We start from the raw sequence: 24,556 nt of genomic DNA, 5'->3' as shown, positions 1-24,556 counted from the left end.
TTTTGCATATGACTTTGGAAAATGCAAAGGTCCCTTGAACTCTGTTGAATGAGCCCTAATTTTAAACCATAACTCTTCCTAGAACACTATCTTAAAACAGAAGAACTTGGATCACTATGGTGGCTCAGTGGATTAAGCTGTCACCTGTAGCACCAGCATCCTATGTGGGTGCTGATTCGAGTCTTGGCTGCTCCATTTCTGATCCAGCTCCCTGCTAATGTGCCTGGAAAATCAGGGGAAGATGGTCCAAGTGCTTGGACCTCTGCTACTGACATGGGAGACTAGACAGGGGCCAGGCTCCTGGCTTTAGCTTGTCCTAGTCTCTGCTGTTGGAGCCATTTGGGGAGTGAACCAAGAGAGCGAAGATCGGTCTGTCTGTCTGTCTGTATCCATCTCTCTCTCTCTCTGAATTTCTCCTTGTCTCTCTATAACTCTGCCTTTCAAATAAATAAGTAAATATTTATAAAAAAAAAAAAAAAGCTTTGCACATAGCACCGTAGGTTGTCATTTGCAGAGAATGACTTTGTAATCCAGACTATTCCCAAGATATAGAAAACTGCATTGCTGGGAAAGTTTAAATAACCAGTGTTCTTCTATGTATTGTCTTTTTGCCTCATCCTCTTTAAATTCTTTGCATTAATAAATTATAATAATAGTTCTCAATATTGGATGCCTTGTTTTATAGGAAAAAGCACCTCTTCTATTTAAAGTAACTATACAGAATGTAAACCCTATTTAAATGTGTTCCTGGTTCCTTTTCCTATTATAAAAAAGCTTTTATTCAAGTAAGATAAAGGAATAAAATATTTTTCAGTAATGACTTCTCAGATGTTTTTAACCTTTTTAGAAAAAGAAATTCATTCACCTCCTTTTCTGTTTCCTTTAGGGTTTAGATGGAAATCCTGGAGCACCCGGTCCACGAGGGCCAAAGGTAGAAAAATATCATACTTAATTTAAAAAGAACATTAATTATTAATAATTAATAATTAATTATTAATAATTAATTAAACACAGCAGAAATATTCTTCTCACGTGAACCTTGCCCTAATTGAAACATCTCCTTTCACAGGGTGAAAGGGGACTGCCAGGTGTCCATGGCTCCCCAGGAGACATAGGCCCACCAGGAATAGGAATTCCTGGCCGAGCTGTAAGTGAAATTCAGTTGAGTTCTTGTAACCTTGTTGACTTTAATATTATGAGACAAAATCCTGTGGCAAATTTTAATAGGAAGAAAAGAAAAGAAAGGTCAGAGGAAGATGTATAAATCAACCCTATCCAGAGAGGATTGATCAGCGTTGCGATTACACAGCTAAGCACAGAGAGAGTACTCTTGTTTGACTTACATGGGCTGATCACAGATGCACTGATTTTAGATTAAAAGCAATCAATTTAATCCTTCCAGGTCTATATATTGATAACTATGAGTGCATGTTTGCAAGATGATAAGAATACCTAATTATAATATCAGGTAGTTATATATTACTGCTTATTTTTAATGAAAAGAAAGTAAAAAAATAATTTTTAAAGTGGCTATCCCCAAATATAAAGATAAGTAGATGAGAAAACTGATTACATTGATTGGATCAGTATATATAACATACATTTATTGTAGTATCACACTGTACCCCATAAATATGAATAATTTCAAAACAAATATTTAAAAAATAAAGTGGTTGGAGTATGTATAAATGAAATGATGCCAAAAACCTGTATATCGTATCTTTTGGAAGAACAGGTATTTTTTTATATATATTTTATTTTATTTAATGAACATAAATTTCCAAAGAACAGCTTATGGGTTATAATAGCTTCCCCCCCCTATAACTTCCCTCCCACCCACAACACTCCCCTCTCCCACTCCCTCTCCCCTTCCATTCACATCAAGATTAATTTACAATTATCTTTATATACAGAAGATCAATTTAGCATATATTAAGTAAAGATTTCCACAGTTTACACCCACACAGAAACACAAAGTGTAAAATTCTATTTGAGTACTAGTTATAGCATTAATTAAACACCTAAGAGTAATTGTGTATTAATTACAGAGTTCAACCAATAGTTTTAAGTAGAACATAAAAAATACCAAAGGGGTAAAGTATTACGTTCTTTTTGTTTGTTTGTTATGTAGTTATTTTTTTTATTTAATAAATGTGAATTTACAAAGTGCAACTTGTGTATTGTTGTGGCTTCCCCCTCCCCAAACCTCCCTCCCTCCCGTGGCCCTCCCCTCTCCTACTCCCTCTCCCATCCTGCCCTTCATCGAGTTTCATTTTCAGTTACCTTCATATACTGAAGATCAACTTAGTATATACTAAGCAAGGATTTCAACAGGCTGCACTCACACAACCGCACAAGGTATAGGGTATTGTTCGACTAGTAGTGTTGTTTTTAAGTTTCATAGTAAAACACATCAAGGACAGAGATCCTACGTGGGGAGCATGTACCCAGTGACTCCCTTTGTTGATTAACAATTGGCACTCTTATTTATGACGTCGGCAATCACCCGAGACTCTTGCTATGAGCTGTCTAGGCTATGGAAGCCCCTTGAGTTCACCAACTCTGAACTTGTTTAGTCAAGGCCATATCACAGTGGAGGTTCCTTCCTCCCTTCAGAGAAAGGCGCCTCTCTCCTTGATGGCCTGTTCCTTCTGCTGGGGTCTTGTTCACCAGGATCTTTCATTTAGATTGTTTTTTGCCACCGTGTCATGGCTTTCCATGCCTGTGAGACTCTCATGGACCTTTTAGCCAGATCCGAATGTCCCAAGGGTTGATTCTGAGGCAGGAGTGCTGCCATTCTATGAGTCTGCTGTGTGTCCTGTTTTCCCTGCAGGATCATTCTCTCCCTTTTAATTCTATCCTTCATTACTTGCTTACACTGGTCTTATTTGTGAAATCTCATCGACACATACCCTATCTTTTTGATCGGTTGTATATTTATACTTATCACTTTACCAAGTGCGCTGGCATTGGTACCTGCCTCCTTGGTAAGATTGAGTCGAAATCCCCTGGCACATTTCTAGTTCCACCATTGGAGGCAAGTCCGAGTGAGCATGTGCCAACCTATATATCTCCTCCCTCTCTTATCCCCACTCCTATGTTTAACAGAGATCACTTTTCTGTTAATTTTAAATGCCTAAGAATGATTGTGCATTGATTACAGAGTTCAACCAGTGGTCTTATGTAGAACAAACAGAGCAACAACAACAACAAAAATACTAAAAGGGATAAAATAGTAAGTTGTTCCTCAACAGTCTAGACAAGGGCTGATCATGTCATTGTCTCTCATAGTGTCCATTTCACTTCAATGGGTATCATTTTAGATGCTCGTTTAGTTGCCATCGATCAGGGAGAATATATGATATTTGTCCCTTTTGGACTGGCTTATTTCACTCAGCATGATGTTTTCCAGATTCCTCCATTTTGTTGTAAATGCCCGGATTTCATTGTTTTTTATTGCTGTATAGTGTTCCATAGAGTACATATCCCATAGTTTCTTTATCCAGTCATCCATTGATGGACATTTAGGTTGATTCCATGTCTTAGCTATTGTGAATTGAGCTGCAACAAATATTGAGGTGCAAATGGTTCTTTTTTCTCCCCTTTAATTCCTTTTGGGTAAATTCCAAGGAGTGGGATGGCTGGGTCCTGTGGTAGTGCTATATTCAGGTTTCTGAGGACTCTCCAAACTCTCTTCCATAGTGGCTTTACCAGTTTGCATTCCCACCAACAGTGGGTTAGTGTCCCTTTTTCCCCACATCCTCGCCAGCATCTGTTGTTGGTTGATTTCTGTATGTAAGCCAGTCTAACCGGAGTGAGGTGAAACCTCATTGTGGTTTTGATCTGCATTTCCCTGATGGCTAGGGATCCTGAGCATATTTTTATGTGTCTGTTGGCCATTTGGATTTCCTCTTTTGAAAAATGTCTGTTAAGTTCCTTGGCCCATTTTTTTATTGGGTTGTTTGTTTTGATTCTGTGGTGTTTTTTGATCATTTTATAGATTCTAGTTGTTAATCCTTTATCTGTTGTGTAGTTTGCGAATAACGTCTCCCATTCTGTTGGTTGCCTCTTCACTTTCCTGTTTCCTTTGCTGTAAAGAAACTCTTCAATTTGAGGTAATCCCATTTGTTTATTTTATCTTTGATTACCCGTGCCTGTGGGGTCTTCTCCAGGAATTCTTCGCCTGTTCCAATATCTTGAAGGGTTTCCCCTATGCTCTCAATTAGTTTCACGGTGTCATGGCGCATCTCTAATTCTTTGATCCATGTTGAGTGGATTTTTGTATAAGGTGTAAGGTAGGGGTCTTGCTTCATACTTTGACATGTGGACATCCAGTTTTCCCAGCACCATTTGTTGAAGAGGCTGTCCTTGTTCCAGGGGTTGGTTTTAGGTCCTTTGTCGAATATGAGTTGGTTATAGATGTTTGGATTGATCTCTGGTGTTTCTATTCTGTTCCATTGGTCTATCCATCTGTTTTTGTACCAGTACCAGGCTGTTTTGATTATAACTGCCCTGTAGTATGCCTTGAAGTCTGGAATTGTGATGCCTCCGGCCTTGTTTTTATTGTAAAGGATTGCTTTAGCTATTCTTGGTCTTCTGTTTCCCCATATGAATTTCAGCATCGTTTTTTCTAGGTCTTTGAAGAATGAATTTGGTATTTTGATTGGTATTGCATTGAACTTGTAAATTGCTTTTGGGAAAATGGACATTTTGATAATATTGATTCTTCCAATCCATGAGCATGGCAGGTTTTTTCCATTTTTTTTGTGTGTCGTCTTCTATTTCTTTCTTTAGTGTTTTGTAATTTTCATCATAGAGGTCTTTGACCTCCTTGGTTAAATTTATTCCAAGGTACTTTATTGTTTTTGTGGCTATCGTGAATGGAACTGATCTTAGAAGTTCTTCCTCAGCCGTGGCATTATCTGTGTATACAAAGGTTGTTGATTTCTGAGCATTGACTTTGTATCCTGCTACTTTACCAAACTCTTCTATGAGTTCCAATAGTCTCTTATAGGAGTTTATCGGGTCCCCTATATATAGTATCATGACATCTGCAAATAGGGATAGTTTAACTTCCTCCTTTCCCATTTGTATCCCTGTAATTTCTTTTTCTTGCCTGATGGCCCTGGATAACACTTCTAGGACTATATTGAATAGCAGTGGTGAGACTGGGCATCCCTGTCTGGTGCCAGTATTCAATGGAAATGCCTCCAACTTTTCCCCATTCAATATGATGCTGGCCATTGGTTTATCATAGACTGCCTTAATTGTGTTGCGGAATGTTCCTTCTAACCCCAATTTGCTTAGGGTTTTCATCATGAAAGGGTGTTGTATTTTGTCAAATGCTTTCTCTGCATCTATTGAGATAATCATATGATTTTTGTTTCTCAATTTATTAATGTTATGTATTACATTGATTGACTTTCGAATATTGAACCATCCCTGCATACCAGGGATAAATCCCACTTGGTCTGGGTGAATGATCTTTCTGATGTGCAGTTGGATTCGGTTTGCCAGAATTTTGTTGAGTATTTTTGCATCTATGAAGAACAAGTATTTTTAATAATTGAAGCAAATAAGACAGCTTTTTAATATATTTTAACTACAAGGACATAGTCTAAAAAGTTTCTGATGATAATGTAGTGCATACATGCTCATTGATTAAATGATGATAAGAGATGAAACTTTTTCCTGTGAAAAAACAACAGATTTTGAAACAAGAACAATGGAAAAATAAAGTGATTCTAATGACATTAATTTAGGAAATTAGCCTGTGGTACTGGAAAAACAAACCAATGATTTTTCTCTGCTCACAAAACTTCACTTCTGACACCAAATGTGCGACTCCCGTTTTCTCCACACATCAGTTCTCTAGCAGATACCAACTAGGTGTCAATTCAGTTCTGACCCTGTCCACTTGGAGGTAGTGTCAGGCCTCCCAGATGAAGGACTCAGTCCCAGAGACTTAACCCTATCTCAGATGCAAGTCACAACTCCAGGCCTCCAGAATTCTGACCAACAGGCTTAGATTGCGGGTTCCTGTCACAACTGCTTCATGCTCTGTTCATTTGCTCTTAGAACTCAGGAAGGTGCTGTCTTTTATTGACTAGTTTGTCATTAATAGGAGAATATACAATAAAGCATTACAGACAAATGGTTAGAAGAGGTAGAGGGGCTGAGATCTGGAAAGGTCTCCAGCACCAGAGCTTGAGTCTCCCGGGAATTGGGGTGCACCCCTTTCCCAGCATACGGATGAGCTCACTAACCTAAAAGCTCCTTGAACCTCGTACATTTTTGTGATTCTTATGGAGGCTTCATTTATGTAGGTATTATCAATTATTAACTCCATTTTCGGCTCTATTCCTGTCTTTAGAGAAATAGAGAGACCAAAAGTTTCAGGCTTCTAATATGTATTGATCTTGCTGGTAAGTGGCCCGCACCCAAGAACCCACCAAGGGTCACCTCATTAGAACAAAAGACACTCCTATCATAGGAAACTTCAAGATATTAGGAATTTTGTGTCAGGAGCCAGGGTCAAAAACCAAATATTAGAACAGAAGTTTCTCCCAATACTCTTATTGCTAAGGAAATTGCATGAGTTTTAGGAGCTCTGTGCCAGGTACCAGGGGCAGAGGCCAAGTGTGCTTGTGTGTGTCTTTTTATATCACAGTATTACAGCCTTGGATTCAAATTGTCAGGAAAATTTAAAGCAAGCATAAATAGCAAATGGTGATGTTGTATAGGACTGGTGTTTGCTTGTCCAGGGCAAGGATGTGAGTCTGTTGCTGTTGCTGGGTAATTTATAAGGAATAAACATTTATTGAGCTCATAGTTCTAGAGGTTGGGAAGTCCATGAGCAGGGCACTGGCACCTGGTGAGGACCCTCCTGCTGCACCATCTCATGGGGGATGGCATCTCATGGTGAGAGAGAAAGTGTGCCCAAGGGGGTCTCCCTTCCTCTTCAGATAAAGTCACTAATTGCATCCTGAGCACCAACCCTTTACTCCTGACCTCAGGTAATCCTGATTACCTTCCATGGGCCCACACTTCCAAATACCATAAACATATGGCTTTGGGAATTAAGTTTCCAATACATGAACATCCAAACCATATCAGCATAAAAGGCTGCTGAGATGGATGATTAAACCAAGTTTTGAAAACTATATCAGCTGGGCCAGTGCTGTGGCACAGCGGGTTAAAGCCCTGGCCTGGAGCGCCCGCATCCCATATAGGCGCTGGTTCTAGTCCTGGCTGCTCCTCTTCTGATTCAGCTCTCTGCTATGGCCTGGGATAGCAGTACAAGATGGCCCAAGTCCTTGGGCCCCTGCACCCACGTGGGGGACCCAGAGGAAGCTCCTGGCTCCTAGCTTCGGATAGGCGCAGCTCCGGCAATTGTGGCCATCTGGGGAGTGAATCAGTGGATGGAAGACCTTTCTCTCTGTCTCTACCTCTCTCTATAACTCTGTCTTTCATATTAAAAAAAAACTATATCAGTGGGTCTGGCACTGTGGCACAGCAAGCTAAGCCTTCACCTGCAGTGCTGGCATCCCATATGGGTGCCAGTTCCTGTCCCAGCTCTTCTCTTCCAATCCAGCTCTCTGCTAAGGCTTGGGAAAGTAGTGGAAGATGGCTCAAGTACTTGGGCCCCTGCACCCATGTCGGGGACCGGGAAGAAGCTCCAGGCTTCAGCCTGACCCATCTCTGGCTACTGGGGCTATTTGGGGTGTGAATCAGCAGATGCATGACCTTTCTCTCTGTCTCTCCCTCTCTCTGTAATTCTACCTCTCAAATAAATAAATAAGATCTTTAATAAGGAGATGATAAGGTTGAATGGAAAAGTATCACTTAATGACACAACATAAATAGAAAGGGAGCAAAAAAAACCTGATAATAACATAAAAACTACTTATGTCAACTGCTAAGAAATTAGATCTTTGCTTGGTTAGGTTGTAAATTCCTCTTTCAGGGGCTCATGGTTTTATAATAGAGATTCATCTCTTAGCTTCATTTTAGTTACCCCAAATTCCTATTTTCTCAAAGTAGAAAATAACAACTTATTGAAGTTTTAATTCCTCTTCCTGTTACTGAATACTGGTTCTGCTTATTTCTTCAAAGAGAGAAATGACTCAAACTGGAAAGAAGAAAAGAGAGGAAGCCCTCAGCCAGCTAGGTAGCTATGTGGTCATTGAGTTTCTGAACAGGTAGCATCTGAGTGCACTCTTTGTGCACACGTGACTATGCAGCATCAGATGATGGTAATGAGAGAGATGTTCCAGGTATCTGATCAAAATTACCTTAATGTTTCCAGCAATAGGTGAATGCTTATTTACTACTCAAAAGTCTTGGCTGACTTTGCAGAGAGTATGTATGGTGGCAAACCCTGTTTTGCTTCTAAGTAAATTACAATACTTAGTTTTTTATTTTGTTTGAATAACTTATGGGCATTCGTGGTGGAATTTTGATTATTGAATCTCATTTTACTCAGGGATCCCAAGGACCAGCTGGAGAACCGGGTATCCAGGTAAGGTACTGAATTAAGTTACCTAGTGCAGCAAATTTAGCTTGCTGACTTGAGGGAAATTATATACTGAAAGACTGTCCTATAAATAGCTCTTTTTATTTTCCTCATTTTCTAGGGTCCTCGAGGTCTCCCCGGGCTGCCAGGGACCCCAGGGAATGATGTAAGGACCTTGTTTACCTACTCCTGTCCCCACTCCCATTTAATCTGCACCTGTGTCAGTTTGCAAAAATTTTAACCTGATGCCTCTGTTTTCAGGGAGCTCCAGGGAGGGATGGAAAGCCAGGCCTGCCAGGCCCCCCAGGTGACCCAGTACGTAAACAGACTTTTTCTGATTTATATAGCTTTAATGCACCCATGAGCCAAACAGCCTACCAAGCAGGTTTTGCTGTCCAAACTAATTAGAATGCTCAGTGACTGCTTGGTGGTTTTGTTTATCCCTAGTATTTTGTAGAGGAAAAAACTCAAGCTGGGTCAGCATTTTTGTGCGTGTGATGAATACTTATTTCCTAAGGGTATAATTCAACTGTACAATTCTGCCCCAAACTGAGCCTTAGCATATAATGTCTCAATCCCATGGAAAATTGAGCTAAAATATATTGCCACAATTTCCATTCTGTCTAATGCTGGTGACTAAAGGAATTTCATTTTTTAAAATGGAAGTCTACAGGTAAGTTATCTACAATATGGCACATATTAATTGATTCTGCATCTTTAAAATGCTGGGATGATTAAATTATGGAAGCTGGCTCAAGTGGGCTTTTTAAAAATGCATTTAGGCATTAAATCCATGCTCCAAAGTTTTATTTTAAGTTAAACCTTGCTTTGAGCGACACTGAAGTCCATTTACATAGCTTCAGACTTGGCGATTATAGTTTCAGAGAACATATGGTACATGACATTGTATTAAGAGTTTTGTAAAATAAAAGCCAAATCGCCTCTCAGTTCTAACCTCATAAATCCATTCTACTGCTCCACTGTTTGGGCCTTATGTGTCTTTATAAGCTGCATGCAGAAGCATATTTTGGCCTCACCGTCACTCCCTCACTGAGTGAATCATGTGTGTATCATCTGGGAATCTCATAAAATGGTACTTGGGTTTATAGACTGTTTCTCTGAAGGGACTTTTTTTTAAGACACTTGGCCAAAATGGCACAGGTTGTCTCAGTGTCTGTGTTGTCTCCATCACTTAAGCTAGCTTTAACCTCATCTGAATTTCCGAGATAAATAACCTTAAGGTAAACTTACCCCTGTACGTTTCATATTCTTCAACAGTCTGATAATGTTCTTGGCCAAAGGGTGGTTTCCTTTCAGTAAATGTTTGATCTTTATTATTTAAATCCAATAATATACTAGGGATGGAATAAAGATTGCGATGAAAATAGAAAGGTGCAGAATCCAAAGGTCTGTGTGCATTTACATATTCACAGAATATGAATATATGAACTAATTCAGGAGAATACTGAGTATTTCTAGAAAGCAATTCTGAATTCTGACAGTGTCATGTATTGATATTGATATAACAATGATTCTGACAGTCAGACCTTAGAAGCACCTTGCACCAAATCTCAATGGCATGGCATTTTCAGGAAAAATATCAACATCCTACTGTAAGTTTTCATTGTATTGTTTTATATGCATCTATATGTATAAATCCATACATTTGTGTGTGTTTTTTTTTTCTCCTTAACTGCAGATTGCACTTCCTCTCTTGGGAGACATCGGTGCCTTGCTCAAGGTACTTTGTTGTCTGTAAGAAATTATGTGTTAATTTCCAGGACAAAAATAATAAAGAAAATCTTTACCAGAAATTGAGTTCATTGCTTTAGTTGAACTACAGCTTGATATTTGAATGGCAGAATATCTTTAAAATAGAAAAAGGAATGTGTTACAGTTAACCATATGTGTATAAAGTTAATTGAAAATAGATCTTAGTAAAAAATAAGAGTGAGAATAAGAAAGGAAAGAGGAAGGGAGGTGGGAGTGTGGGTGGCAGGGTGAGTATGGTGGAAGATTCTAAAGTTGTAACCATGAAATGTATGAAGTTTTCAACTTCAAAGCAGTATAGTTTTGCATACGTTCGTATAGACTTACTTCTAAGGGTACAGTTTAAATTTGCCATGGCTGGCGCTGCGGCTCACTTGGCTAATCCTCCACCTGTGGCTCCAGCACTCCGGGTTCTAGTCCCAGTTGGGGCATCGGATTCTGTCCTGGTTGCTTCTCTTCCAGTCAAGCTCTCTGCTGTGGCCTGGGAAGGCAGTGGAGGATGGCCCAAGTGTTTGGGCCCTACACCCGCGTGGGAGACCAGGAGGAAGCACCTGGCTCCTGGCTTTGGATTGGTGCAGTGCGCCGGCCATAGCGGCCATTTGGAGGGTGAACCAATGGAAAAGGAGGACCTTTCTCTCTGTCTTTCTCTCTGTCTAACTCTGCCTGTCAAAAAAAAATTTGCCACGAGACCCCAAATTTCCTTAAGCTGGCTGGTAAAGATAGCAGCTTAAGTATTATAGAGATCATATGGATAGGATTAAGTGGTAAAGTGACCATATGGGTAGGATCAAGTGTTAAAGTGATCATATAAATAGGACTAAGTGTTTGGTAATAATAATGGGAAGAGTTAAAAAGGAGTGAATGCTCCAACGTGGGAAGCTATCCATACAGCAGACTCATAGAATGACAATCGCTTTAAGTAGCACTCTGACCTCAGAATCAGCCCTTAAGGCATAATGATCTGGTGGAAAAGCCCAGGGGAGCATTTCAGGCATGGAAAGCCAAGACTCTGGCAAAAATGTTCTACATGAAGGAACTCTGTAAGTGAGACCCCAGTGGAAAGAAGTGGCCATCACAGAAGGATGTACTTTTCTCTGAAAGGAGGAGAGAACTTCTACTTTTCTTGTGGCCTTATCAAATTAGTGGATCCAAAAGGCTTCCACAGACTAAGCAGCTCATGTCAAGAGTCTTGGGTCATCACTGATGTCATACATAAGAGTGTTAATTGTTAAATAAATAAGATTCACTATGCACTAACTTCCCATGCAGGACCTTTGTCCTCAAAGAGTTCTATCATGAGACTTAACAGTGGCTGGCACCGTGGCTCAACAGGCTAATCCTCCACCTAGCGGCGCCGGCACACCGGGTTCTAGTCCTGGTCGGGGCACCGGATTCTGTCCTGGTTGTCCCTCTTCCAGGCCAGCTCTCTGCTGTGGCCAGGGAGTGCAGTGGAGGATGGCCCAAGTGCTTGGGCCCTGCACCCCATGGGAGACCAGGATAAGCACCTGGCTCCTGCCATCAGATCAGCATGGTGCGCCAGCCACGGTGGCCATTGGAGGGTGAACCAACAGCAAAAGGAAGACCTTTCTCTCTCTCTCTCTCTCTCACTGTCCACTCTGCCTGTCAAAAATAAAAATAAAAATAAAAAATAAAATAAAACAAACAAAAAAAGAGAGACTTAATAGTAAAACTTGTTCTCAAGAATCACCTCCTTTTAGTATATTAGGTGGAGGATATTCTTATGTCTCATAAGTTATAGTTATCTCTAAGAGCTCACAAAAGATGTGTCATTCTTGGGTTCTTCTTTAAAGGTAATTTCTAAAAGGAAAGAAGGAGGAAGAAGGAAGGGAAAAGAGCAAGAGAAAAAACTGAAATCATCATTGCGATGCAATAACTTTGAATAGCCTTTGTCTGGACTATTGAGGAACAGTTTTTTATTGTTGTTTTCTTTTTCTTTTTCTTTCTCATACTAAGTGTTGAACTTTTTACCTATAATAGAGTTAATCCTCTGTATATAAAGTTAAATGAAAATAGATCTTAGTAAAAAGCAGGACAGAGAATGGGAGAGGGAAGAGGAGGAGTGAGAGAGCAGATGGGTGGGCTGATACGGTGGGAAGAATTACTATGTTCCTAATGTTGTATTTACAAAATGCATGTAAATAAGTAAATAAAGTATTGAAATAGTTCTACACTTATAAGGATAGTCTTTGCTACTAAACAAGTGGGGAAAAGAATGTTCAATAAGTGGTGCTGGAATAACTGGGTAACTGGGGAAAAAATGAACCTGGAACCCCTATCTGAAAACTCAAGCAAAACTAATATGAATGCTAAAGCAAAGATTAAAATAGTGTTAAAAGAAACAAAAAAAGAAAAAAGTTTGTGTGTCTTTGTGTGTCTTGTGCCATTTATACTAATCCCTTCACTCATTTTTTTTTTTTTTTTTTTGACAGGCAGAGTGGATAGTGAGAGAGAGAGACAGAGAGAAAGGTCTCCCTTTGCCATTGGTCGACCCTCCAATGGCCGCCGCGGCTGGCGCACTGCGGCCAGCGCACCGCGTTGATCCAATGGCAGGAGCCAGGTGCTTATCCTGGTCTCCCATGAGGTACAGGGCCTAAGCACTTGGGCCATCCTCCACTGCACTGCCTGGCCACAGCAGAGAGCTGGCCTGGAAGAGGGGCAACCAGGACAGAATCCAGCTCCCTGACCGGGACTAGAACCCAGTGTGCTGGCGCCGCTAGGTGGAGGATTAGCCTAGTGAGCCGCGGCGCTGGCCTCCCTTCACTCATTTCTATGCCAGCCTCTCATTTGGGCTGTGGAGGTCAGGAATGGTAGTTCTGAGAGGAGCCATGGAGACAAAACAATGTCATGAGTGCCTGGCCTGGATCACTCTCTCTTTTGGAGCAACAGCTTTCTCTTAGTGGGTGTTTCCTCGCCCTGGCTCACTACTGTAAAACCTGACCCTGCTTACTGTATCCCAAGTAGTGGCTTAACCCATTGTGTCTTAACCCAAGAAATTAGTTTGGACAGCAAAAGATGCTCTAAATAGATACCTTTTAGTTAATGGAGCATCAGGTTTTAGAGCAAATGTTTGCTCTCATGACTTCAAAACTCAACCTGTAAACTAGCTGTTTATTGAGCAGCATTGGTTATCATCTAGGGACTGGTCAAAGCAAATGGCCATGGTGGCCAGAGCAGGGCCAATCTGAAGCCAGGAGCCAAGAGCTTCTTCCAGATCTCCCACATGGGTGTAGGGGCCCAAGAACTTGGGCTGGCTTCTACTGCTGTCCCAGGCTGCAAACAGAGAGCTGGATTGGAAGTGGAACAGCCAGGACTCACATCGGCATCCATATGGGATGCCAGCACTAAAGGCAGTGGCTTTACCTGCTACACCACAGCACTGGCCCCTGGAAATCCTGTTAATTGTGTTAAGTTTTCAGACATTTCTCTGAATTCATAGTTTTTCAGATATTATCAGTGATGGTTATAAAATTATATATGCATTTTAACTCCCCTACCAACACATTAGCCCTGCAAAATGTTCCAGGTGGTAAGGTTAGTTTGGGAAATAGCACTTGTCATCCAGTTCAATTTTATGTATTCCGGCTCTAAGTAAGGCCACCGTGAAGAGAACTGTTTAACCCAGCATTTTTGAGACAACTGATTTCAGAACCTTTTCAATACAAAAAATTATCTTCCAAGAAGCGTATTTTTAGAAATCAGACTTGCATGTATATTCACTATTGAATACCCATGGACTTTCTGGCCAACTTCTCATCATAGGCATCTACAGGGGTTCCCTTTTCATGTTTAAAGATCTTTCTGTTGAAAAGGATGAAAGATAGAGGCTTCTATTTTCTTGCTGTCTGTCAGTGGTTAAAATATCTCCCCCATCTGTGGTCCTTATTCTGTGACTTTCTGGTCATATTTTTTTAAAGATTTATTTATTTGAAAGGCCAAGTTAGAGGGCCAGGGGCAGAGGCAGATATAGAGAGAAGGAGAGGTCTTCCATCCGTTGGTTCACTCCCCAGATGACTGCAATGACTGGAGCTGGGTCTATCCAAAGCCAGGAGCCATGAGCCAGAAGCTTCTCTGGATCTCCCAAGTGGATGCAGGGGCCCAAGCACTCCAGCCATCCTCTACTGCTTTCCCAGGCCATAGCAGAGAGCTGGAATGGAACAGGAGCAGCTGGGACTAGAACCAGTGCCCATGTAGGATGCTGACACTGCAGACAGTAGCTTTACCCACTAAGCCACAGCGCTGGCCCCTGGTCATATCTTTATTTCAACAATATATTTTAAAATGAACCTTTAGGGTCCTGCATTGTGACATAATGGATTAAGCCACTGCCTTCAAAGTTGGCATCCCATATGGGTACTGAGTTGAGTCCCAGCTATTCCACTTCCTATCCAACTCCCTGCTGATGTATCTGGGAAAGCAGCAGAAGATGGCCCAAGTGCTTGGGCCTCTGCACCCACATGGGAGAACCAGATGAAGTTCCTGGCTCCAGGCTTCCACCTGGCCCAGCCCTTGCCATTGTGGCCATTTGGGAAGTGAACTAGAAAATGGAAGATCTTCTCTCTTTCTGTCACTTCCTACCCCCTGACTCTCTCTCCTCCTCTCCCTCTGTAACTCTGCCTTGCAAATAAATTAAAAAAAAAAAAAAAAAAATGAAACTTTAGGGGCTGGTATTGTGGTGCGGTGGGTTAACGCCCTGGCCTGAGGCGCCAGCATACCATATGGGCGCAGGTTCAAGACCTGGCTGCTACGTTTCCCATCCAGCTCTCTGCTGTGGCCTGGGAAAGTAATAGAAGATGGCCCAAATCCTTGGGCCCCTGCACCCATGCGGGAGACCCAGAAAAAGCTCCTGGCTCTTGGCTTCAGATTGGTGCAGCTCCAGCCATTGCAGCCAATGGGGAGTGATCCCTTGGATGGAAGACCTCTCTCTGCTTCTCTCCTCTCTCTCTCTCTGACTTTCAAATAAATAAATAAATCTTTAAAAAAAATGAACCTTTATGGGGCAGGAGCTGTGGCATAGGCTAAGCCTCTACCTGCAGCACTGGCATCCCATATGGTCACCAACTCATGTACCAGCTGCTCAATTTTGATCCAGTTCTCTGCTTATGGCCTGGGAAAACTGGAAGACAGCCCAAGTGCTTGGGACCCTGCACCCACATGGGAAATCTGGAAGAAGCTGCTGGTTCATCACTTCAGATTGGCAGTTACAGCCATATGGGGAGTGAACCAGTAGATGGAAGACTTTTCTCTTTGTCTTTCCCTCTGTCTGTAACTCTGCTTCTCAAATAAATAGAATCTTTAAAAAAAATTTAAAAGATCCTTTATAGAGCTTTTAACAGATACTTTTCTTTAGCTCAGTGATAAGACATGTTTATCTTATGAGCTTACTTCAATTCAAGTCATTCTAAATTAGATAAACATTATAGAGAAAGCTAGGGAACTGAAATTCCACTTAGATATCCTGTCTCCACTTAGACTAGACAGAGGAGTGAAGTCCAAGTCACTCATGTAATTATTTCTTACACTGACTCGTAAAATATTAGTGAATTGTGTGATAGTTACCTTGCTGATTTTTTTGCTCCCAAAAGGAGAAATCTTTTATTTATATTTGTTTTTCCTTTCTTTGTCTTTTAATAATTTACACTATTGGTTGTATGAGTTCTTTAATCTTGCTAGCTATTCCACATTTTATTCCTTTCTCCCATTTTAAATATGTGGCTAAGCAATTAAATCTGTATACTACATGTATATTTGTAATTTTCATTTAGGTATCATCAGACTTTTTCAAATAAATCTCACCCTGATCATAGGCAGATGTTGTTGGTTAGTTTTGTAAATAATTTTTAACTTCACAAAAACTAATCTTTTCAAATTGCATTCATCCCTGGAAACAGTAAATTGACAATTGCTATATAACTCTTCTCTGGCAAAGGCTCAAGCACAGCTTTAAACCAGATCCAACCTCACTTCTACAGATGCTTTTATAAATCTGTCAATAACTTTTTTCTTTCATTCCTCAGAACTTCTGTGGCAACTGCCAAGCCAATGTCCCTGGGCTGAAAAGTAACAAAGGGGAGGATGGAGGAGCTGGTGAACCTGGAAAGTACGATTCCGTGACCCGGAAGGTAAGAAGCTTAGTTGCATGTGTGCAGACTCCATAGTTCACACAGTGCGATCTCTCAATTCTCTTACTCCCCTGTCCTCCAGGGTGATATAGGACCCCGGGGTCCTCCAGGAATCCCAGGCAGAGAGGGACCAAAGGTAAGGGCAGTCTGTCCTCCTCTCCTATGTGAGACCCTCATGGAGGGGAAAAAAGGAAAAACTCATCTTAAAATGTACTTTCTAAAATATTTGCATATATTTGTATACGGGAGTAAGGGACAACTACACGTTATCATTAATTTGTTCCCTGAGCCTGTCCAAATTAAATATCCCAAATGTCCAAGATTTTATTTTCATTGTTCTAAAGGGTAACAACATGACTGAGTGTACTGGCTGAATTTATTATGTTTTTAGGGAAGCAAAGGAGAGCGGGGCTACCCTGGAATACCTGGAGAGAAAGGTGATGAGGTAAGGTTCTTCTCTGATGATACATCCCTATTATTATTGGTTCTCTTTACTTGACTCCATAAGGCAAAGACAGTTTTCCAATAGCTCACACTTAATGCTAAGACCAATAAATTTTTTTAAAAAAGATGAGATAGGCCTTTTTAAACATTAGTACACTTTTAATAATAATAATAATAATATATATTCATATCTATTACTAGTGGTCCAGATTTTTGAGACAAAGAAGGCACGAATTTATTATATCAAGATAAAAAAGGGGAAGCAGGAAGGGGAAATTTGCTGAAATCAATTCCAGGGAGACAAAAAGAATTGATGGAGTAGTTGAACAACCAGCCCAGGAGTGAGGCAGCTCCAGAAGTCAGCAGGTCTTGTCTGGGACGATGCTCTAACATGGTTCAAATCCAGTGACCTTGGTTTGTCTGCATCTCTGCTCAACTTCCAAACTCTTGGGAGAAATAAACAATCAGAAGAATCTAATTGAACTAGTTTAGATTAGCTACTAACACCCAAGATTAGGGCCCTGAGTCAAATGTGCTTTTGAACTAATGGTATAATTTTCTGACTTAAAGCCATGTGATGTTCAGGATATCATTCTTTTCCTGCATAATTCACATTAAATTTTAGAAAAACCAATTAGAATGATGAATTGTTGTTAGTTTAAACAGCTTTGATCCTAACAGTTCTTAATGAAAGTTAAGTAAGCCATCTGGCCTATGTTAACCTTCATGTAATGCAGAAAAGCATAATGATATAAAATATATTTCTCTAGTGGGAGTTAAATTTCACCTTACAAATGACCATCACATATTATTGTTTCTAGTTAATATTAATTCTGTTCTGGAAAACTCTGAGATTTCATTCCATTTCTTTTACAAAGAAAAGTAACATTTCATTGCATCCATAAATAAAACAGTAAAGGCACTTTATTTTCAAAATAAGTAAGAATTAATGAGCTATTGCTTTCTCAAGTTCCACAGGTTTCACTAAAGTACCAGCACAATAAGTGATTTTCATAGTGCAACAGCTTTTAACTGCCTAGATTCAAGATGCAGGTTTTAGAGGCAGTTGAGAAAGTAATAACAGAAAGACCAGGAAATAATTGGAATTCAGGTTTTTTTTATAAATGACTTGAAGTTAAATTCACTAGAAGTTAATTTCTATTGATTTTTGCTGGTACTTTGCTCTCTTGGGGAACTGAAATCCATTAACACTCCCCACTGTTTTAGTGTGTTCACTCTTAGGTACACCTGATGGATTCTTTGACAGTGACTAGACAAAATTTTTCTCAGAACTTATTACATGAGAATATTCCAACATGTTCAAGAGATTGTTTCTGTTACGTCTTCACATCGCATGAGTAATATGAATAATCCTGAAGTAATGGCTTGACTCACTTATGCTTTTTGAGAGGAATAGGGTATTGTATCTTTCATCTCTCAGATAAATTAAAAAATTGTAAATATAATCTGTTTTCCACTTGGACTCAGATACTACCTGAAATAAAAATTTAGTGATTTGTTGCCGGCGCCGTGGCTCAATAGGTTAATCCTCCGCCTTGCGGCGCCGGCACACGGGGTTCCAGGCCCGGTCAGGGCGCCAGATTCTGTCCCGGTTGCCCCTCTTCTAGGCCAGCTCTCTGCTGTGGCCAGGGAGTGCAGTGGACGATGGCCCAAGTACTTAGGCCCTGCACCCCATGGGAGACCAGGAGAAGCACCTGGCTCCTGCCATCGGATCAGCGTGGTGCGCCAGCCGCGGCGGCCATTGGAGGGTGAACCAACAGCAAAAGGAAGACCTTTCTCTCTGTCTCTCTCTCTCACTGTCCACTCTGCCTGTCAAAGATAAAATAAAAAAAAAATTAGTGATTTGTTTAAATGAACAAAGTTTTCACCAAGAATATATGCATTTCCAACTACCCAATAAATTTCTTTTTAATGTATCTGTGTAGCAGCTAATCTTAACAAACTCTCAAATATCTATTCTGCTCTTACTGGAAAGATACAGAAGGACAGTCCATCTCTTTGAAGGCTTCTAATTGTTAAGTCTTCAGTTGAATTGGTTTGATAATGAGAGAGAGGAAGTCCCTGTTTGTTGCTCATAGAAAAGTGACATCCTCCACAGGGTATTTTTCCCAAATTTTGTTACACAATTCAAGATAGCAACTCGTAAGATGCTGCTAGATCACAAACTCACTTCTCATAGAAAGAGTGAATTGGAGAACAGATCTTCCTGCAATACGTCAGAATAATAGATGACAAATAGGATATGCAAAATGTTACTAGCCATAAATTATAGCAACAGGAATGTAAATATTCTTAGTAGCAACTGAGTTAGAACTTAAAATATCAGAGCAGAGAAAAACTTGGCTCTAGTGACCCCTGAATAAGTATGCAATAAGTTTTCATTTGTATTTTAGTTTGGCATTCTATGCTAAATTGACTGTCCAGTTTAATATATATTTGTCTTCTTTAATGACCATCTTGTCGTCGGAAATTATCTTATTGCCCTTTATGCACCCATAGTAACTTTTACCCTTACTACAAAATTTCAGCTTATTCATAGAAAGACTGCTGAGAAGGTTTTTTTAATTTATAGACTGAGGTTTATTTTAAAGTGTAATGTGGTCATCAAAGGTTAATGAGTCCCAAGCTTATAAATTTGACTACCTACAACTCAGCATCTCTAGACTAATTCAGAGTTGAGACCTAACGTAGCAAAAAAGGGAATATATATGAATATATTTCTTATACATATACATATAGAGGTAATTTTATGGAAATGTATATATTTTGAAATAAAGTAATTTATGGTATAATGTGTAATGTCCAGCCATTTAAAATTTCCATCCTCAAAGGAAATGTTTTTCCTTTCCATTTATAAAGTTACAAACAAGTTAATGGTAGGAGATTAACAAGAACCAGGATAACTTGCTGAGGTATATAGTTCACTATGAGTATTCAAGCCTGTACACACAGCATCGCCAATGAGATTCAGAGAATCTTGAATAAAAAATTTGCCCACATTCTTTACCACAAGATTTTGCCCAAAACATTACATGAAGTGTCCCACCATGTGCAAGATAATTCTTTTCAGTGTTTATTCATATTATATAACATGAAAAAACCTGAAGTCATAGGTAATCCCGTTTGGCATTGGATGTACGGGCCTGGCAGAGTGTGGTTCTTGAGCCCATTGATGCGAAAAACCATGATCCAGCTCTTGGTTCTACAGACCTCTCATAGATACACAGTAATTTTAATATAATCACTTCTTCTAATATTTTAATATATAATAAACTCACAACTCAAGAAAGTAAAGAGGAAAGGAATTTTGTTGTAAGAGCAAATGGTTTGGCAGTATCAGAAATACTTTATACAGAGAATTAAATTCTGAAAGAATGAAGCTATTCAATCTAGAACTTCGTGTATAACATGGTTATCTGAAATAACAAAAGGGTATTTTATAATACTTTTTTCTGATTACTGAAGTGATAGAAGCTCATCATAGAAAAATTGGGAATCACACAAAAGTATGAAAAAGATCAAAGCTATCCTTATTCCCACTGCCCTGGAAGGACTGTTGAGAATGTTAATATTCTGATTCATAATCTCTTATTCACAATTCCAAAATCCAAAAGCCCTAAAACACTGGAAATATTCCCATTTGCAGCAAATTCATTTGGCAGTAAAAGATTACCCTTCCTCATGTAGAGCTGGCTTATTTATTCCACTCTATCAGAATATCATGTTCTGCTACCGAAATATTTGTGTGCTTGTTGGAAGGTGCTGCCTCAGGCACCACCAAGAGTGTTACAGAATGTGTTACCTTTGTTTAAAAAAAATCCAGAATGCTGAAACACCCATGACACTAAAGTTTCCAAATAAAACATTTATCTGTTTGTCATAATAAAATAATAAAAATCTGCCATTCCTGTCTTTTAGGAAATATATTTATAATTGTTTAAAAATTTAAACCCTACATTATATAATATTTGACATTTATTTGTCCATGCTACCCAATAGTTTTCTAAAACATTATTTTAATACTTGAAAAATGTTTCATGTTTTGAGTTTTATGTAATCTATTTAACTAATACTATATTCTTGGTACACTTGGTAAAGGGAAAAAATTAATTACACAAGTTACTAGTTAATCTTGCCAGTTCTTCCTTGACATATAAACATATCAACTTCTTAAATCCTATCCCATAAAATTAGCATTATTTGGTAAATCTAAGAGGAGGAAGGTAGAGGAAATCTGTTTTTATGGTCAAGCCTCTAAAGGGTTCTAAATTTAAATTCACGAATGAGCCTGAACCACTAAGCTAAATATTATATTGTAAAGTATTTTCCATTTTTCCACTACCTGCAGTATAACTGTATATTTCTGCAATGGCCTTCTGCCAGTCTGACATGTGTATCTCCATGCTTCAGCCATATGGGATTCTCAGTGGTGCTGCTGCTGATGGGGGGGGGGGGGGGGCTCTATAGGAACAGAAATGCTCCATGAATCATCATGCAGTTTAAGTCATGTTTGTGATAGAGCCCATGAAATGGCATTTGGTGTTCCATCCTTACGCTTTGAAAATGGTTATAGGTATATGCCATAAATCATGATTCTCAATTAGAATACATGCCAATTTTCAATGATCAAGATATTTGGTTAACTAAAATAAATATTTATTTCCAATGATATAACAGATTTTATGATAGCAAATATCTGTTCTAGGGTCTTCAAGGAATTCCAGGCCTTCCAGGTGCTCCAGGCCCAAGTGGACCCCCTGTAAGTATTTGTTGAAATGATTGTGCTCACAGCTCATATTTACTGGGATGACCCAAGATGAATTAATATTTCTCATTGTTTTGGGTTGGCTGTGCCTCAATATAGATGTCCAGCTATTGCCTAGCTATTGCCTAGAAAACAAGCCTTATCCAGCAACTCAGATTTCCATTTAGGATTACTTAAGGCTTCTCATCATCCTGGAGACTTGTAATCAGAATTTCACTAGGCCAGAAAGAAATCTGTTATTTAAGCTATTCTATTTGAAATAGGAATTGGATATAAAAGAGCATTCAATTTGTTAATTATATTTTTTTAGCTCCAATCTTTGAATGAGATATTCAGATAGCACTATAAACTGAGAATTTAGTTTCTAGAAGGGAAAAAAATGGGTGAAGAATGATCAGATTTAATTCATTTTTATTCCTACATGTGAACTAAAATACCTTCAATTTTACTGAAAGCTTGCACTGCCCCTCAAACACACCACCATAGCCACTGCGACTTTGTGGAAAACAGCCATTCTGTTTTCCAAGGATAGACTCTCTTTTCCTTTCCCACCTCCAAAGCACAATCTCTTTTCCAGGCAGAATTCATTCTAGAGTCACCAAATAAAATACAGGACACACAACTAAATTTTAATCTCAAATAAATAAGTTCTTAGTAAAAGTTTATCCCGCATATTATATTTTTATTTGTTAAATCTAGCATCTCAATTCATCAACTTCTCCATCTCTTCCCTTCTTGAAATTTCTATAGATTCTTTACTACACAAGTAGAAATGAGCCTTAATTACTTAATATTTAAAATCATGGATTGGTGATAATAAAAGTTCTATCATTTATGCTTTCACAACTGTATGTAGAACAAAGGTGACTTTAAATTGCACACTGAATTTAAAAGTTATGAAAAACGTTGTGAAAGGAATCCTGAAAGTTATATCTAACTCTCTTCCTAAAGAAGAATTAAAATTAAATTTTACTTCTCATTCATAAAATGCAGATCACATTAGTCAATATGCACATTGTTAATTTTGCTGTCTTGGCGTATCTAAAATGTTGATCACTCCAAAATTATAGCTCATTTAGAAAGGCATAATGTTATGTAAATTGCCATTTAAACAGCAAAGCTACATTCTTAAATGTATCAAAAGGTTCCAATTAAGGTCATTAAATGTGGTTGGTCAAGGTGAAAAAGTGACCAAAAATACAAATTTTACCCTTCTGAGCGCTTATCAGCAGGATACAGCTGCTATATCAGCCTAAAGAAAACTGAGCTTATAAGACTGATTTAATTAGGATTGAATGACCTTCAGAATGTGTAAGTTTTAGCAACCAACTTCCCAGACCCTTCGGCCATTTAGTGTTGTTTCTGTAACAAACTTGGCTTTGTGTTTTGCAGGGCTTATTGGGAAGAACTGGACACCCTGGTCCAATGGGAGCAAAGGGTGACAAGGTAAGAAGAAAAGCCTCACCCACTATCTGAATCTGGGATTGGGGTAGAGGAGGGGCAGTGTGAGACCTGTTACAAAGAGATCCATGGAATCGAGCAAAGTCTGAAAATACAGATGATGGCAGGGAGTAGTTCACGTTGTGGTGGACTAAGAATGACATGGATGCCAAAGTTTGCCTGAAAACAGATATTATCCCTAGGGGAAAGGATGAGGAGAATACTGGTGCCACATAGCAAAGATGCAAACTGGACTCAGGGTCCTGGGCATCTGTCTGTATGTAGAGTGGGGTGAGGGAAGCCTCCCGAGGGAGTGCAGGTCAAGTGGTTAGCATCAGGCAGTGCCAGCCACAGGTGCTGTCTTAGTCTGGGTGGTTATAAACAAATATTTATTTCTTACAGTTCTAGAGGCTGGGAACTCCAAAATCTAGAAGCTGGCAAATTTAATGATCTGGGACTTGCTGTCTTATTCTAGGTGGCACCTGCTAAGTTATGTCCCCACATAGTGGAAGGACAACCAAGCTCCACAAGTCTCTCTTATGAGGATACTGATCCCATTCATGAAGCTTCCACCTCATTACCTAATCAGCTCACCAAAATTCCACCTCCTAATATCACCAAGAGGTTTAGGATTCATTGTATGAATTTGCAAGGGACACAAACATTTAGAACATAGCAGGTGCCAAGGCTCCAGATAGCATGCTGGCTATTAGGACCAGGATCCCAATAACAAAGGGCTTGCTGAGGTAATCTACAAGTTTTGTCCATTGATGGTTATGGAGGAAATTCACTAAGGAACCAGGACAACTTACTCTCTAAGGAGAAGAGTTGTCAGACATATGGGTTGTTGTGGGCATGAGGAGGACCAGCAATAGAAAAGTCCCAGGAAGACCACAGGGCTTCAAGGGGTTACCCAATGTGGGGTTTAAACTGGTCCCAAAGTGTGAGTCCAGGCAAAACAGAACAGATGAATGAAATAAGCCTAGCTATTCAGATTAAGGAAATAAGAATCACATGTGTATATGAGCCACTCAAGTAACTTTTACCTCTTGTCAGGGTTCAAGATCCCTGACCAAAATGGTGCATAATAGCATCAGGGGCAAAAGAATCCCAGGAAATTTTAAAGGAAACAATATGCTTATTCCAGATCATCTCAGCTCATTTTTTTTTTTCTGGCAATATCCTAAAGAGCTTGCCCAACCCCACCAGCCTTTTTTCTCTGTTCTTTATGGAAATTCTTCAGTCATAGCCTTGCCTTTGAAGTTAATGGGAATTGCACACTGAGATGAGCTTGGGGGCACAAATCAGAGGGAAAAGGATGACTTTTAATTGTGCCAGGGGGAAAAATGTCTGCTCAATAGGCACATGTTTTTCCTTGTCTGTTGACTCCAGAGAACTTAATTCTCTGAAGGACTCTGACAGTAGCCAGCAGAAAATGATGTGTCTTAGAGAGATAGCCAC

The 24,556-nt window shown here is 39.6% G+C and overlaps 1 protein-coding gene across 2 annotated transcripts in view; it reads left to right on the top strand.

Annotated features, from left to right (window-relative positions):
- The window catches only part of COL19A1 (collagen type XIX alpha 1 chain), a 415,341-nt gene that overhangs the window by 312,841 nt on the left and 77,944 nt on the right, over positions 1-24,556 (top strand). For both annotated transcript variants that reach the window (XM_051855527.2, XM_051855528.2), the window contains exons 27-37: positions 887-931; positions 1,070-1,147; positions 8,486-8,521; positions 8,637-8,681; positions 8,777-8,830; positions 10,215-10,256; positions 16,321-16,425; positions 16,508-16,561; positions 16,817-16,870; positions 21,596-21,649; positions 23,048-23,101. In XM_051855527.2, coding sequence (XP_051711487.1) covers positions 887-931; positions 1,070-1,147; positions 8,486-8,521; positions 8,637-8,681; positions 8,777-8,830; positions 10,215-10,256; positions 16,321-16,425; positions 16,508-16,561; positions 16,817-16,870; positions 21,596-21,649; positions 23,048-23,101 — 621 coding nt within the window. The remainder of the gene's footprint in view (positions 1-886; positions 932-1,069; positions 1,148-8,485; positions 8,522-8,636; positions 8,682-8,776; positions 8,831-10,214; positions 10,257-16,320; positions 16,426-16,507; positions 16,562-16,816; positions 16,871-21,595; positions 21,650-23,047; positions 23,102-24,556) is intronic.

Source organism: Oryctolagus cuniculus, chromosome 5 (assembly GCF_964237555.1).
Source record: "Oryctolagus cuniculus chromosome 5, mOryCun1.1, whole genome shotgun sequence".
NCBI lineage: Eukaryota > Metazoa > Chordata > Mammalia > Lagomorpha > Leporidae > Oryctolagus > Oryctolagus cuniculus.
Note: the sequence above shows the minus strand (reverse complement) of the source record. Positions and strands in the feature narration are given on the sequence as shown.